The 14,117-nt window shown below is 52.3% G+C and overlaps 1 protein-coding gene across 1 annotated transcript; it reads right to left on the reverse strand.

The window, feature by feature from the left end:
• Positions 1–2,905: 2,905 nt before the first annotated feature.
• On the reverse strand, positions 2,906–3,706 carry GUITHDRAFT_95990 (hypothetical protein; the record flags this gene model as incomplete). Its single annotated transcript, XM_005828420.1, has 5 exons — positions 2,906–3,137; positions 3,184–3,279; positions 3,340–3,408; positions 3,456–3,554; positions 3,600–3,706. Coding segments are annotated over 5 exons (386 nt in total), but the record flags the coding sequence as incomplete, so codon positions are not given.
• Positions 3,707–14,117: the final 10,411 nt, after the last annotated feature.

Below are 14,117 nucleotides of genomic sequence, written 5' to 3' on the forward strand. Positions count from 1 at the left end.
AAGACGTGGAGAAGAAGGTTTTCTGAATGTGAAGGACTCAAAGTCCTGAAGATGGTATTAGGCCGATGAGGAGAAGCAGCAATTGTTGGCTGTGCGGTATGGTGACCTCTCACTTTCTTGTTGGTGTATTCATGCTTGTTTGGTTTTTCAGCGCGGAGCTAGACAAGGAAAGGGAGCTCAGGCAAGATGCAGAAAGGAAAGCGCAGGAGCATTCTCAGGGCAACGTATGTGAAATTGGCAGAGAACACGGTGAATCTAAGAAGCCTTTTCCAGGATGCGAACCCTGCTGAGGAAGACTTCCTTGTATTGTCACAAAAGCTGGATGTAAACAAAGCTTACTGAAGCCGATCGTTGTTCATGACGAGATCTAGGTTGAAGTCCAACAAACCAAATATTTACAAGAAGAACTTGAAATTGCGAAGCAAGTGGTAAGTGCCCTTTCGTTTGGATCATAAGAGTTATTGGGAAATAGCACGATTTGTGAAGTCACTTGATACTGATGCTGATGCCTCTTAATTGTTGTCTTCTGCTAGCCTCCAGAGCTGTATTTTCATGTGTTTGATTCTACCATCTGCAGATTGAAGACTTGCAAGCAAAGATGGATGATGAAAAGATGCAAGCAGATGAAATTCAAACCGTATGTCAAACTAATGTGCACTTGAGGAGGCTCATTTTGTGCAACAGTCTCTAAAGTCACAATTGAAAGAAAGCGAGGAAACCATCACGAAGCTGAGAGCTGGATCTGATGAGAATACGAACAAAGACCTTGAAGACCAGGTTTGCACCGTATGGATTTTTTCATATTACGTACTTATTGTAACTTAGATCGTGATGTTGAAAACCAAAGAAAGTGCTCAAGAAGCAAAGGTTAAACCAACTTTTAAGATATCAAAATTGTGAAATATTTCAATCAGATAGCTGCAGCTGAAAAAACGGAGAAGGATTTAAAAGACAGACTTGTGAAACAAGTAGTTTTAATCTCATACTCTTTCTTTTTGTGACCGGTATCTTCATAGATAACTGAAGCTGAAATGGAGAGGGAACGACTTGAAAAAATAATCCACAACGTATGCATCGTTGTTTAAGGATGTTGTCGGGTTCGTTACTTGTTTCCCAGCTTCAGAAGAATTCTAGTGATGGAAACGGATCTGTTGAGAGTCTGTCTAAGCAGGTGAAATACATCTCGTGTGCGTTTGGCATGATTCATGCATGTAAGGTTTCTGAACTGAAGAAAGAATTGGAATCTTCACAACAAGGGAAGAGCGAAGCCAACGATCGATCGCAAAAGCTGCAAACCCGCGTGATCGAGCTACAGTCTGAGCTTGAGGTTTCTTGAACCATGAGTTGAGAATGCTTTGTGGGTTGACTCTACTTCTCAGAACCTGAGACTGGAGAAGCAGAGCTTGGAGGCTCTGGTTGCCTCACTTCGCAGGTGACTTGAGCAACTTCGGAACGATTCATTTGTTTGCTTCTCTCATTCCCGTTGATCTTTGCAGCGAGAATTTGCAAAACTCTACCAGAATTGCAAATGTGATTTTTCGATATTACAGAGTGACAGGATCTGAAATACTTTTTTAGCGCGACAATTCCAATGGCTTCATGTCACCGAATGACAACGGAAGCTCTCCCAATTCGAAGAAAGATACCAGCATCAGATCACCGGCTGCGCACTTGTTCATGTCAGGTAAGATTGTTTCTTATCGCCTTTGCTTCTTGTCAAAGAGCACAAAGCTGATGTTTTTTTGTTGTTGACACATCAGGATCCTTAACTGGTACCCCTGGAAAGGTCAGAACAAAGCATGCTCGTCTACCGTGAATGAGACAACTCAACAGGTTGCCAAGATCCTCCTGGGAAGCTCTGAACGTCATCGCCTACCAACGACTGTACGGGACTCTCACGCTAACGATGCAAAAGTCAATGTAACAGTGGTTCGATGCACACAGGACTACCTGGCATCGTTGCTGGATGGCACGACAGAAATCAATCGCGTTGGGAAGGTAGTTGAGTATTTGATGTACCACCTCGAAACTCATGCTCGCATCCTTGAAGGGTTTGCTGCCCGAAGACATGGTCGAGATCGCAGCCTACGTGAAATGTCACCCCAAGGTTTGTCCGTGCATGTCACTATCGATGCATTGAAAGAATTTTTCTCCGTGAATCTCAAGACGATTTCTCACTGTCATAGTCATGCGCTAATTCCTTCCTTGGCACAGATTGAAAGACTCTTCTTGTCTGGGAATAACTTGGGCGTCCCTGGAGCTCAACAGCTGTGCAACCTCATCTTGGATCAGAGTCTTCGTCTTGCAAGGCTGGATTTGAGGCACAACAACCTTGGTAGAGCGAGGCAGACTGGTTGCTCCAAACGTCTGATTTGTGAGCGCACGACAGGAAATGAAGGATGCATCTTGATACTGGAAGCTGTGGCGGAGAACAAGACCATTAACAGGATTGATCTCAGTGCCAATGGCATCACAGCACAGGCCGCTCCGGCCATCGCGCAGGTATGGAATCGAGCTTGATGCGTGTTCTTTGTCAACGATGCTTTGAAGGCAATCGGGAAGAATGAGAGACTTTCCCGCCTTGATCTTCGTCACAATGATCTTGGGGACTTGGGGGCTGTCGCTTTGGCTGAAGCTGTCAGGATCTTATTGCTTTCATTTCTTCTTGTCATGCATGCGCAGATCAAGAGCAGCTGCATGTTGCACCACCTTGACCTCTCGGCCAACAGCATCGGCCACAAGGGTGCTGAGGTCTTCCTCCCTGACCTCGGAACGTGTCCCTGACAGTCACTGCAGGCGCTGGCAGCAGCTCTGAGAGCCAACGTGACCCTGCAGGTGCTGGACCTGCGGGGCAATGCTGTGTCAGCGTTGGGGGTTCAGGCGCTGGAGGAGGCTTGCAACGAGTCCAAGGTTTGTAAGTTTACTCGCTCAGAAGAACGTTCACTCGAACCCTCCAGGTGCCCGACAGGCAAATTCTCCTCCCTCATGCGAATCGGTAAGGGAGAGCCGCTTTGTACCATACTATTCAAACCGCCTCACGTTAATAACAACGCTTGTTCAAACGAAAGTCGTCGAAGGCGAGCAAAGATGTTATCCCACTCGCTTGTTGAGTGTGTCCACTGTCAGAGTTCCAGGCCCTACCCGTCACGTCAGCACCATGCGGTCAGTGCGATCAGAGCTCGCCTGATCCTCCACTGCTGCATCAACAAATGGCGCGTCTCGCGCGCTCATGACAGGCGTGGAGTCGCTAGCAGGGACTCGCATGTAGACTGAAGGATTCTGCAACAAAGCTGTCAGCAGCAGCAGCAGCAGCAGAGCAGCAGCAGAAGCAGCAGTCACCGCAGCTGCTTCGGCGAAGAACGCTTTGGTTTCCGGGGACTTGGTGACTTGTGCTGGCGTCCTACCGGCCTGCTCGTAGGGTCAGGATGAGGGCGGGATGGAGGGGGAGGAGGTACCGCATCTCGCATGTCGGGGTCTGCTCCTTGGCTCATGAGGAAACGGCATACTTCGACGTGATTGTATCTGGCAGCTACATGCAGAGGTGTGCACATGTTCTGTCAACAAGTGAGAAACCCGCAGCGAGCACTGCATTGGCTCACATTGTCCACAGCATTGATTGAAATCCCCTCCTTAACAGCTTGAATGATCTCTTTCGGATCTCCTCGACAACAGGCAAAATGAAGCTTCGTCTTTTCTCCTTGCATCTGAGGTGACATGACATCAATCCGCTGAGACTCATGCTGTGATGGTGCATGGGAAACAACGCCATGTATCGTCCTCTCAGCTCCCTGCTGCTTTGCGGGTTCTCTACACCTGATCTGCTTCTAGACTTTCTGAATCGGAAAACTGCGAGCTTGCAGATACTTTCCGCGGTTTCTAAGTGTACAGACATGACATCGATGTCTCCGATTTCAAATTGATCGCGCATCATTTCTGTTGTGTGCTTGCTTTGCCTTTCCTGGTTCTCGATCCCCTGCTCGCCATGTACGTTCGACATCTCTCTTACCTGGGTGATCGCTCATGGCTTTCCGATCTATTCTCGGTCTACTTTTCTCTCGAGCCTCCTGTCTGGTCTTAACTTCTCTTGTCCCTCCTCAAACTTCTCCCACCTTCCTGCCCTGCCCTCGCCTGCCCAGCTCTGACTTTGCCTTCCCTTCCCTCCATTCCACTTCTCTGTCTCATCTTCCAGCTTTGTTCTCGTTTCCTGTCATGTCTTGCCATGATCTGCCTGGCTTTCGCCTTTCTTCGCCCCCTCCTCCTCCCTTCCCTCTCCATGTGTTCTACGCGTTCGGCAGCCATTCACCGACTCCTTTACCCCCACCCCCCTTGCCACACCAGGAACTATCAACACCGGTCTATTTCAGAGAAGGCAACCCCCCATCAAGTATGCTTCAGAGCACCTTTTCCTTCAAATTACCACCCCTACCCCCTGAAACCGGCTACTCCGATAGTAGCAATGTTCCCGATGCTAACTTGAGTTGGAGGGAGGGAGGGAGGGAGGGAGGGAGGGAGGGAGGGAGGGAGGGAGGGAGGGAGGGAATGGTGAGATGGGGAGCATAAGAGTTCGCAACGAAGTTTAGAAGAGACGAAGTCAATTGAGAGGACTCGTCGGGAGGAGGAAGAAAGGAGAAGTATTGAGGTGTGGAAGGGCGGGAGGGCGAGATTGCAGAAGAGACTACTAACGCGACTCGGGGATGCGGACTGCGACCAAGGAATGCCAGGGAGGACAGAAGAATCAAGCTCTCATTTGTGATTATCATTTGTGAGAAGAATCAAGAACGTGTGAGATTGTTTTTGTATCAAGTACTACACAAATTCCTGCTACATCAACGAAGTTTCGGTTCAAAAACGCGGTCCACTCGACTCATATGACTATGAATCAATGTCAGCGCCAGTACCAGCAAGCAGTCAATAGCCTTCACCTTGATGCGCTGACTCATGAGAGGGTAGAGCGTTCCAGCCCTGTCCATGCTCGCCGGCTCCAGCATTCCCGAGGACTCGTTCTCGAGCATGTTCTCCTCCATGGGATCCATGCCCCTGAGCCTCTGTCGAGCCACGTCAGCAAGGAGCAGAGCACAACAAAGGGCGGGCGACCAGGTTGGAGGACGCGACAGGACGGATCCTCATGACGGACGGGATGTCATCGGCGTACTGCAGGGCGACGGCCTGGCAGAGGTCTGCTTCCACCTCGATGGTGTTGAGCTTGTCGTTGTTGGACGCGAGCATCGCCTTGGTCTGCTGGATCTCCATCAGGTTCTGCTCCTTCTCCTTCAACATCCTTCGCTTCACGTTGCGCGTGTGCCTGCAGCAGCCGTCGGTCAGCGAACGAGGATCGGCAAGCTGTGCGTACCGATAGCAGAGGCATCCAACGGAGGACACGAGCAGAAGCGCTGGGATGCCGATGACGATGAACCACCCGATTCCTCCCTTGCCGAAGAAATCCGTCTTCTTCGTCACTCGCGGCACGCAGGTTGCGATGACAGCTGGAACGCTGCTGGCCTGAAGCTCGAACCCTGTGCGCGAGGAGTCAGGGGCGGAACCAGAGGCTTCGAGACCTACCAGGGTTGCAAATGCACTGCGCCGTCGAGCGAGTCCCCTCGGTCGTTACCTGGCAACGTCCGTTGCCGCTGCAGTTGACCGTGTCGCTGCAGAAGTTGTCGCACATGATGCCGAAGTAAGGCTTGTCGCACAGACAGGTCCTCTCAGCGACGACGGGCTTGTTGTCGCACGTGCCATGACCACTGCAAGGAGAAGCGTCAGCAGCAGCGACAGAGGGAGAGGAGGTGGAGAGAGCGGAGGCACCTGCATCCCTTGTCTCGTCCCGTGTAGGGCATGTTGTCGCATCCTGAGCACGACACGTTGCCTCCTCCACACACATTGCAGACATCCTTGACCGACACCCCGAGGATCTTGTTAGCGCAATCTACTTGCACCTGGACAAGCTCTCAGGTCCGATACTCCTCACCATCGCACGTTACCTCGCTCACTGCATAGATTCCCAAGCGCGTCACGCGGCACTTGACGTAAGCAGTTGTAACAGACTTGTTTCCTAGAAACGTCTCGACGTGCTGAATGCCAGCAGTGGTCCAGCGCAGCTTCTGCGTGTCGAAGTAAACACAAGAGGCGCCGGTCGAGACCCCGGTGTAGGTGTCGTTCAAGTTGCCCATGATCTCTGGAGATCGCTGAGGGTCAAAGGGAAACGTGACCTCGATGCCTTGCGACGGGTCAACGTAGTCGTTGAACGCGCCTGTCGCGACTGTCTTCACTTTCACAGAGATGAGCGGAGAGAGGATGCCGCACGAGGAAAGCCCGTATCTCGTCGCTTCTATCCGAACCTCGGGCACGGACGAGGGCACCACGTAAACCCAGTGGTACTGGAGCGACGAGTCGAGACAAGACAAGTCAGTCTGACTTCGCTTGATCGGGTTTGCCTTGATGAGCGCTGTCTGAAGATGAAACGTGTCTCCTTGCAGCCCAGCGCTGTTGACGGGGAGTTTCAACATGTAGTTCTGCTCATCTCCCACAGCCAAGGAAAGCCCCGACAGCCCCTGGCGATTGACGATGCTATCTTGAATCCAGAACTCATTGGTGCTCGATGTCTTGGGCGCTTGACCGACTACCATCCCAATGGCTTGCAACGCTGCGAGTTGCTCTAAAGTGCTGAACAGCTGCAGCTCCTGAGATTGCGAGACAGCCTGACGGGTGACCATCTTGCTGCTCTGCAATGAGCTAGAAGTCGAAGAGCGAAGCTCGATCGTGCTCGACCGCTGGCTGCCGGAGTCAGCAAATCTCTGCAACGCCAGAGCCGATGAGGTAGGAGGCCTGCTGGCCAGTGTGGCGAGCTGACTCTGAGCAGCGAAGACCTTGGAGATAGAGTTCAGCATGTAACTCTTCATCAACTCAGGTGATTCCAATACAGCGCCACTCGCATCTAACGCCAACAGCTGCGCGATGACCGATTGAATCAGGCTCAGGCAGATCTCAACAGTGCTGGCAGATATCTCAGGAACGACCTCCAGCACATTTCGCAGGACGCCACCCGACTTGAGGGCTGAAGCAGGATTGAGTGGGGAGTAGATGCATGAAGAAATGTAGGAAGCAACTGACAGCCTGACATCACTTCGGTACGTGAGGGCGTCCAAAGTCGACGGCCACTTGGCGGAGTTGAGATTCAACATCTCAGCAATCAGCAGGGCGATAGAGAAGACCTTGTCGCATCGATCCCCTCCCGAGTTGATCTTGAGCTTCTCTAGGAGGTTCGTGACTATGTTGACCAGCGCCTGCCCTTCAGGCGCCATCAGCCGAAGTGTCTTCCTTCTCAACGAGCTTTGAGTCCCCACGAAGTACCTCACTGAGACCAGAACGGTCAGGTCAGAGCAGGTGCTCTCAGCATTGGATGGGCAAGAGAAGTTGGTCGGACCCATCGGAAAGATGGTGTTGACGCTGATCGCTTGCGACGAGGTTGTCAAGTACTGGATGTCGCCGTTCTTTTCGAACCCGTAGCTGAAGAGGAGGGGATAATCTTCGATATCGTTGCTGTCTGCCACCCAGCCTCGGCACGTGACGTCGAACCTGGTGCTAAACGCCATCCCTGAGGTCGGACTGACGACAAACTCACCAGGTCTCGGGACAGGGCGGAGGAGGAGAGAGGTCTGGATCAACACGATCAGCGAGCGCAAACAGCAGCTGCGGCACATCGATACCTGCGACCAACCGCATGCTGTACATTGAAGGGCTCCCATGCTGTCGAGCCCGATCTGGCTCATACTGGCATACAGTCGTAAGGTGTACCTGAAGGAACTTCAGCTCATGCGGGCCATGACGAGGAGGGTTCTTACCTTGTCGAAGGGGAGAAGGCGGAGTTCTTCAGTATCAGCATCGCAGTCATCAAGGTAGAGACGAGGTTCTCCGGCTTCAGAAGGAAGTGGTTGATGGAAGCGGCTTGTACCCACAGGAAGTCAGTAGCTCGGTCAACAGAGCCGAGAATGACTGTGTCTCCGTCGTTGTTGGACTTCGACTGGTTGAAAGGCTGGATCTTGACGTTGGGGACAGAGGCCATCGTTGTGAAGATTGTAGCATCCTTGGTTGCAACTCCTTGCATGTCAACCGAGCAAGATATGTTCTTGTCGCAGACAACGATCTTGAAGCTGTACATCGCAGTCGGATCACACCTCGACGCACTCAACGGCTGGTTGGGTACACATCCATCAGTGAAGGTTGGGACCGGAGGGTCCGAGAAGGCTCTCATGTCCACCAACAACTGGGTTGAGTTGACAGTCAGGTACTTCATGTCGTCTGACTGGGTGGCAAAATGCTCGCATTCCACGGACTGAAACCCAATAACGGCTCCTAAGATCTTCATGTTCCTCGCGCAGTGCCAGAGAACGGTCAAGTCTCCTGGGGACTGGAATCGGCTGTACGAGCCGGAGGCATCAAGCAGGTAAGTAACGCCGCTGCGGACTCCGATGAGACGATCTCCACCTTGCAGGACAGCGACAGGGTCCTCTCGGATAGAGACTTGGAGGAGGATGTCGGCAAGGACTCTCTTGGAGTTGGTAGTTATGACGAGACTCACGACGTACGTTTGATCATACTCGAGAGTGTAAGGAGGGATGGTCAAGGTCAGCGAGTTGTTCGCCTGGACGCCAATGTCTGGGCTGATTTGCCAGACGGTCTGAAACGAGGGATCATCAGACGCGCACTTGCTCGCCTCGAAGAAGCCTTCTACCACGATGCTCTGAGAGCGAGAAACGGATCTGACTCGGGTCCCATAGATCCCGTAGCTTCCCGCTATGTCATTCCGCTTGACGAAAGAGAAAACCGTTGCGCTTGTCAAGCCTGTCGAATTCTGGAGGGTCAAGGAAACGTTGAAAGTGCCCGATGGGAAGTCTTGGGCGCACTGAGTTTGACAAGGGGAGTACAAGGACGAGAAGTTAAGAAGCTGAGAAGTCGACTGTGCAAGGAATGTCTCGATTCTCGCGATCTCAGGTTGCATCCCCAGCTCGACCACTTGCGCACCCAGCAGTTCCCACCTGACCTTGAACTCGCCTCCAAGGCTGTTCAACGAGCCGCGAGCATCGAAGACAGGAACATCGCACGCCCCGACAACCTGGTCAGCAGTCATGGACGCGAAGGGTACAAGAGAAGCGCAGGCAAACCTGAGGATACACTACGACAGGACGAGGAGACAGCTTGCTCAAGTCTCCGAGCCTGTAGAGCTGAAGAGCAGTCGTCGTCCCTGACATCGATAGAGCAGCGAGGAAGCTCGTCGTCCCGCTGGCTACAAGCTGGAGTTTCGAGCAACCGACAGTCTGTAGGTCTTGCACGGCCTCGAAGGTCGGGGTGAACCCCAAGCTCGACGAGGGGGCTCTATCGGACCAGCGAAAGAGCATCGAGGTAGTTTGTACTCCATTCATTCCACGAGCATTGCTCAAGGCCAGGAAATGTTCCTGAAGGCCACCCACGACCATGGAGAAGTGGGAGAAGCTGGTAGCGCCATGGGACGAGATTGCCTGAGAAAAAGATGTCAGATCGAGCAACGACAGCGTTCTCAACGATTTACCTGCAGGAGAGAGTATGTATTCGACATGTAGTCCATGCGGTAGATGTAAGACTTGCAGTCATACTGCTCTGATTGTTGGTAGTCGTACATTCCCTGGAAATGAGTTGCAACTGCTAGAAGGTCGTAGCTTCCGAACTTCAGCGGTGTGATGGAGTAGGCGCCAAAGCTGTGTATCGTGATCTGAGGAAGAAAGCAGCTGCTGTCTTGACATGCCTCCTGCTTGTAAGTGAAAACTTTGACTTCTGCACTGGACGTGACGGAGCTGCTCCGATCGAGAATGGCGAGATGCAAGGCAGAGTCGGATGAGTTGTACAGTTTGCAATCCATGGCGAAGAAAACATCGATCTGCGCCACAGGTTGTTCAAACTTTCCATCAACCCACTGCATTCGAGACACGGTACTCGAGAGACTGACAATTCGGAAAGAACCTTCCACCCAGTCGTAAACCATGACGCGACTTCTAGGACCATTGTCAGTGTATGCGATCAAGTTCATTCCCTTGTGACTGATAAAGTCGACAGCATTGGATTCCACGGCTGGGAGGACTTGTCTCTGTTCGAACTGTCCTCTGCTCCAGTACCACACGCCGACACCTCCGTTGCCCGAGCTCGGAGATCCGCGGTAGGAGACGGCCATGAACTGAGTGTCGACCCAGTTCCCTTGTGCTGCAACGTCAGGGAGTACGAAAGTCTTTACTCTCGTGCTCCTCTCGATCCCGATCGACTGGTGAAGCAGCAGCACACCATCTGAGGTCATCGAGTAGACTGTGAAGTTGACGGCTGGTCTCAGGCTGGCGCCTCTTGGTTGGAAGGCGCAGAACTCTCCTTGGCACAGGTAGGCAACGAGGAAGTAGACTGTGTCGCCTGCGTTGAAGTGATCCATGTCAACGGCACTCCAAGTTTGTGACACTTTGATGGAACTCTGACTGACCGCTGGCGCTCGCTCGTTCGCACGCAAGCAGCTGGACATATTGATTGAGTTTGACTCGAGCACTTTGACAGCGTCCGAGGAGGAGCTGGGAAAGGAGTCGACCTGTTGGCTCATGACGTGCATCATGACACCCTTGCCGTCATCGTACTGCATCCAAGTGACGCTTGACTGAACGAGCATGTCGAGGCACAGGGAGCTGCCTGTCTGAAAGACTGACTGACCTCCCAGATACACCTGCAGGGTTGAGTGATCGGTCCAACTGCAGGAGGGAGAGTCGCCAAGGATCCTCATTGTCTCCGACGTGAAGTAATGATCGCACGTCGTCGACGAGGCTAGAGCCTTGACGCGCACAACTGCATCGAACATGATGGTTACGGCAGACGACAACTCGTCGAAGTACACTGCTGTAACGCGTGGAGGGTGAGGCAAGACGTTGAACATCGTTGTCGACACTGAGAGACTCTGATACTGGAACTTGAGCACGAAGTCAGGGCCAGGAAACGGCAAGTAAATGTAGGAGAACAACGCTACTCCGAGTCGTGTCGTGACGTTCAAGACTCCAGTGATGCACTCACTTGCTGGCTGATTCACAAAGCAGAACTCAAGGTTCGCTATCCTTGGGTTGGCATGGCTGAGGAGCGAGACAGTAATCGGTCCATCTGAGCAGAGCACAACATTTCCATACTCGTCCACAAGGTTTAGTTCGATCGGTTGATCCAGACCGAAGAAGGAAGCTCCCTGATCAGAACGAGTCAGTTGAAGAAGGGTATTCTCACAACAGAAGGTTACATCAGATGGCGACCCAGCCGTCATGTTGTCGACTTGGTTCTTGAGCTGGATGGCTGCAACATCTCCAGGTATGGTATGGAAGGAGACGTTGTTGGAGATGCAAGGGTTGCAATTCGGGCCCCTTGCTACACACCTTGCGAGGTAAGAATTCGCTGCATTGCAAATGGTCGGAGTACATCTGATCACAAAGGTCAGTTCAAACAACATCTACAGATGAACGTTGGTCAATCTTCACCTCGAGCACGATGCCGACGCTCGTTTGCAGACGAGGTTTGGCCATTGTACCACCCCCTCTGTCGGAACGAGCGAATTGCTCCTGGACACCTTTGCTTGCTCTCCGTAGCTCTGTGGCCACCAGCCGATGCTATAGTCTACCACACTTTCAGTGCAAGCTCCACCAGAATTTCCACAATCGCATCCCCTTGCCGAGAAATCCAAGATTTCAAGCACGATGTTGTGATCTTGTGATGGGAACGGTTCACCCTTCTGATCGACTAGAACGCATGTAGGAGGAGTCTGGAATGGTTCACCCGCTACCTCCAATCCCGCGTATTGCTGTAAACGGACGCCACTTGCTCGCGGTAGGGGGACGTAGGAGATCACGTTAGAAGCCCGGAAGCTTTGACTTCTCTGTTGGCATATCATCGTCTTGTTGTCGTTGATCGCGTTCATGGAAGTGCAGAACTCCCGGGAGCTCAAGCAGTCATGAGGTTGGAAGGAGATGTTCACAAGGAACGCTCCCTCAGAGAAGGTGAAGCTCGTGATGAAGGAGACATGGCCATCCAGAGTGGAATTCAAGATTTGCAACACATGCTGGGACGTCTTGTAGATGAAAACATCCGCCTTGATCACGACTCCACTCACGTAGACTCTGTTCTTCCACAGATCGAGAATGACGACGTCGAAAGGCATCAGAGTTCCAGTGTTTCTATCAAACTGAGGCTGCACATCAAAGTCCAGATCGGTGTACCTCCCAGGATACACGAAGAAGCTGTCAAGGACAATGAGTTACTAAGGAACATCAACACAAGCAGCGATCACCTGTCAGATCGGACATGCAAGTTGATCGACAGCGCCAGGAAAACAAGGTAGAAGGGAGTTTCTCTTGACGCCGAGGTCAACTGAAGCTTTGTCACGTGCACAGAGCCGTCGCCCACGTTGGCGCTGCCGCCCAGGAGATCAAAGTAGGTCGAGCCGTCGAAGAGTGAGGCTGAAACATTGACGTTGGAAGTGAGCAGTCTGAGATGGCGATAGTCGACGAGGTTGATAGTCAAGTCTTCTATGTAATCCCCAGCGATGTAACTGACTTGCAGATGCTTCTGCAAGCTGATGCTCACAGCGGGCGGCAGCGAGTAGATCTCCTTGCTCTCTACACTCGGCTTGTGCTCAAAGGTTGTGCCCTCTAGCGTGAATGTGAACTTGGACAGCACAAAGTCGGTCGCATTGATGTACAGGTCGGAGAACCAGGCGATTCCTTCCGTCACAGACCTTGTTGTCGTTCCTTGCAGATGACAAGGGTCTGGACATCGAAGAGAGACTGAGATCTGAAGCGACGAGACAAAAACCCTGTTGTCCTCTCCTGTCAGGATCTGAACGCCGAAATAATCTCTGAATGTCTGCAATGCAGTTACGAGCGACGGCTGGCGGAGGATCAGCAGCTTAGAGGGGCCTGCGTACAGCCAGAAGAAGCTGTTGGTAGCTCTTGCGTTCGCCATCGATTGACGAGGATGCGCCAGGAAGTCAATCCGGTAGTAGCCAATGTCACTCGTAGACGCCAGGTCAGTGAAGGTAGCAAGACCCCTCCTCGCTACGATGGTTGTGTTGCCCGTCAGCCTCGGGCAGGAGTTGCAGGTGGCCCTCTCGATGGGGTCTGGGGTCGGCAAAGGTTTCTGACACGCGAAGAAGTTCAACTCGTTGCAGTCGGACGAGAACCACTGGGCTCCGTCGATGACCGCACATCTGTTTGCTCGCTGTGGCTCGTTGGGGGCCCAGTACTCGTACATGAGAACTGTGTCAGAAGACCACTGCCATGTGTCGGAAGTTTGTTTTAGATCGATCCAGGATCGCCCGGTCAAGAACGAGCTGACACCTTGCTGCTCCTCTGGTCTCAAGATTGTCAAAAGCTTCCCACCCCAAGACGAACAGTACGCGGTAGCTGCTTCGAAGCTCTTCTTGATCTTCCACTCACGATAGCAGTTCCCGTTCCAGGCGGTCCCATCGCAGATACTCTTGCAAGCCGTACAAGAGGCCCCAACGCAGTCACTCTCTCTCGAAAGGTGAGCTGAGACATCGTACAAGGAGTTGTCATCAGCTGCAATATTGCCGTAGCGATCAACAAGTGCGATGATAGGCTGCTGCTGGAAACTCACCCCCGTCATAGCATAACCAACATTCTGCACCACCAGAAGCGCATCGAAGTAACTGTTGGTAACGTAGAACTCGTTGGAAGTGATCTGAATACTCCCACTGGTGATCAACAACCTGTATGGAACTCTCGGTTGGGTGCAGGAGGCAGACGAGCTGCAGTCAGCCAGGGATGCTTTCGAGAAGGCGATGTCGGAAAAGAGGACTGTATCATTGATCGAGTAGTTTGCTGTTGTTCCCATCAACCCAGCCAGTACCGGACACGCCTCGACCTGGATCAGGAATTGTTCGCTATGAGAAAATAACGAGTTACCACAACCATCTAGCAAGTAGACGGAAACAGCAGGGAAAACAGGAGCCCCGGCAACTAGCTCCGTTGGGAGGGGACGGACAAGCGCCATGTTGCTAAAGCTTCCTGCTTCCACGTAGAAGGGGTTCGATAAATAGACAACGTTGTTGACACTCAGTCTGA

The sequence above is a fragment of the Guillardia theta genome (genome assembly GCF_000315625.1).
Source record: "Guillardia theta CCMP2712 unplaced genomic scaffold GUITHscaffold_59, whole genome shotgun sequence".
Taxonomy (NCBI): Eukaryota; class Cryptophyceae; order Pyrenomonadales; family Geminigeraceae; genus Guillardia; species Guillardia theta.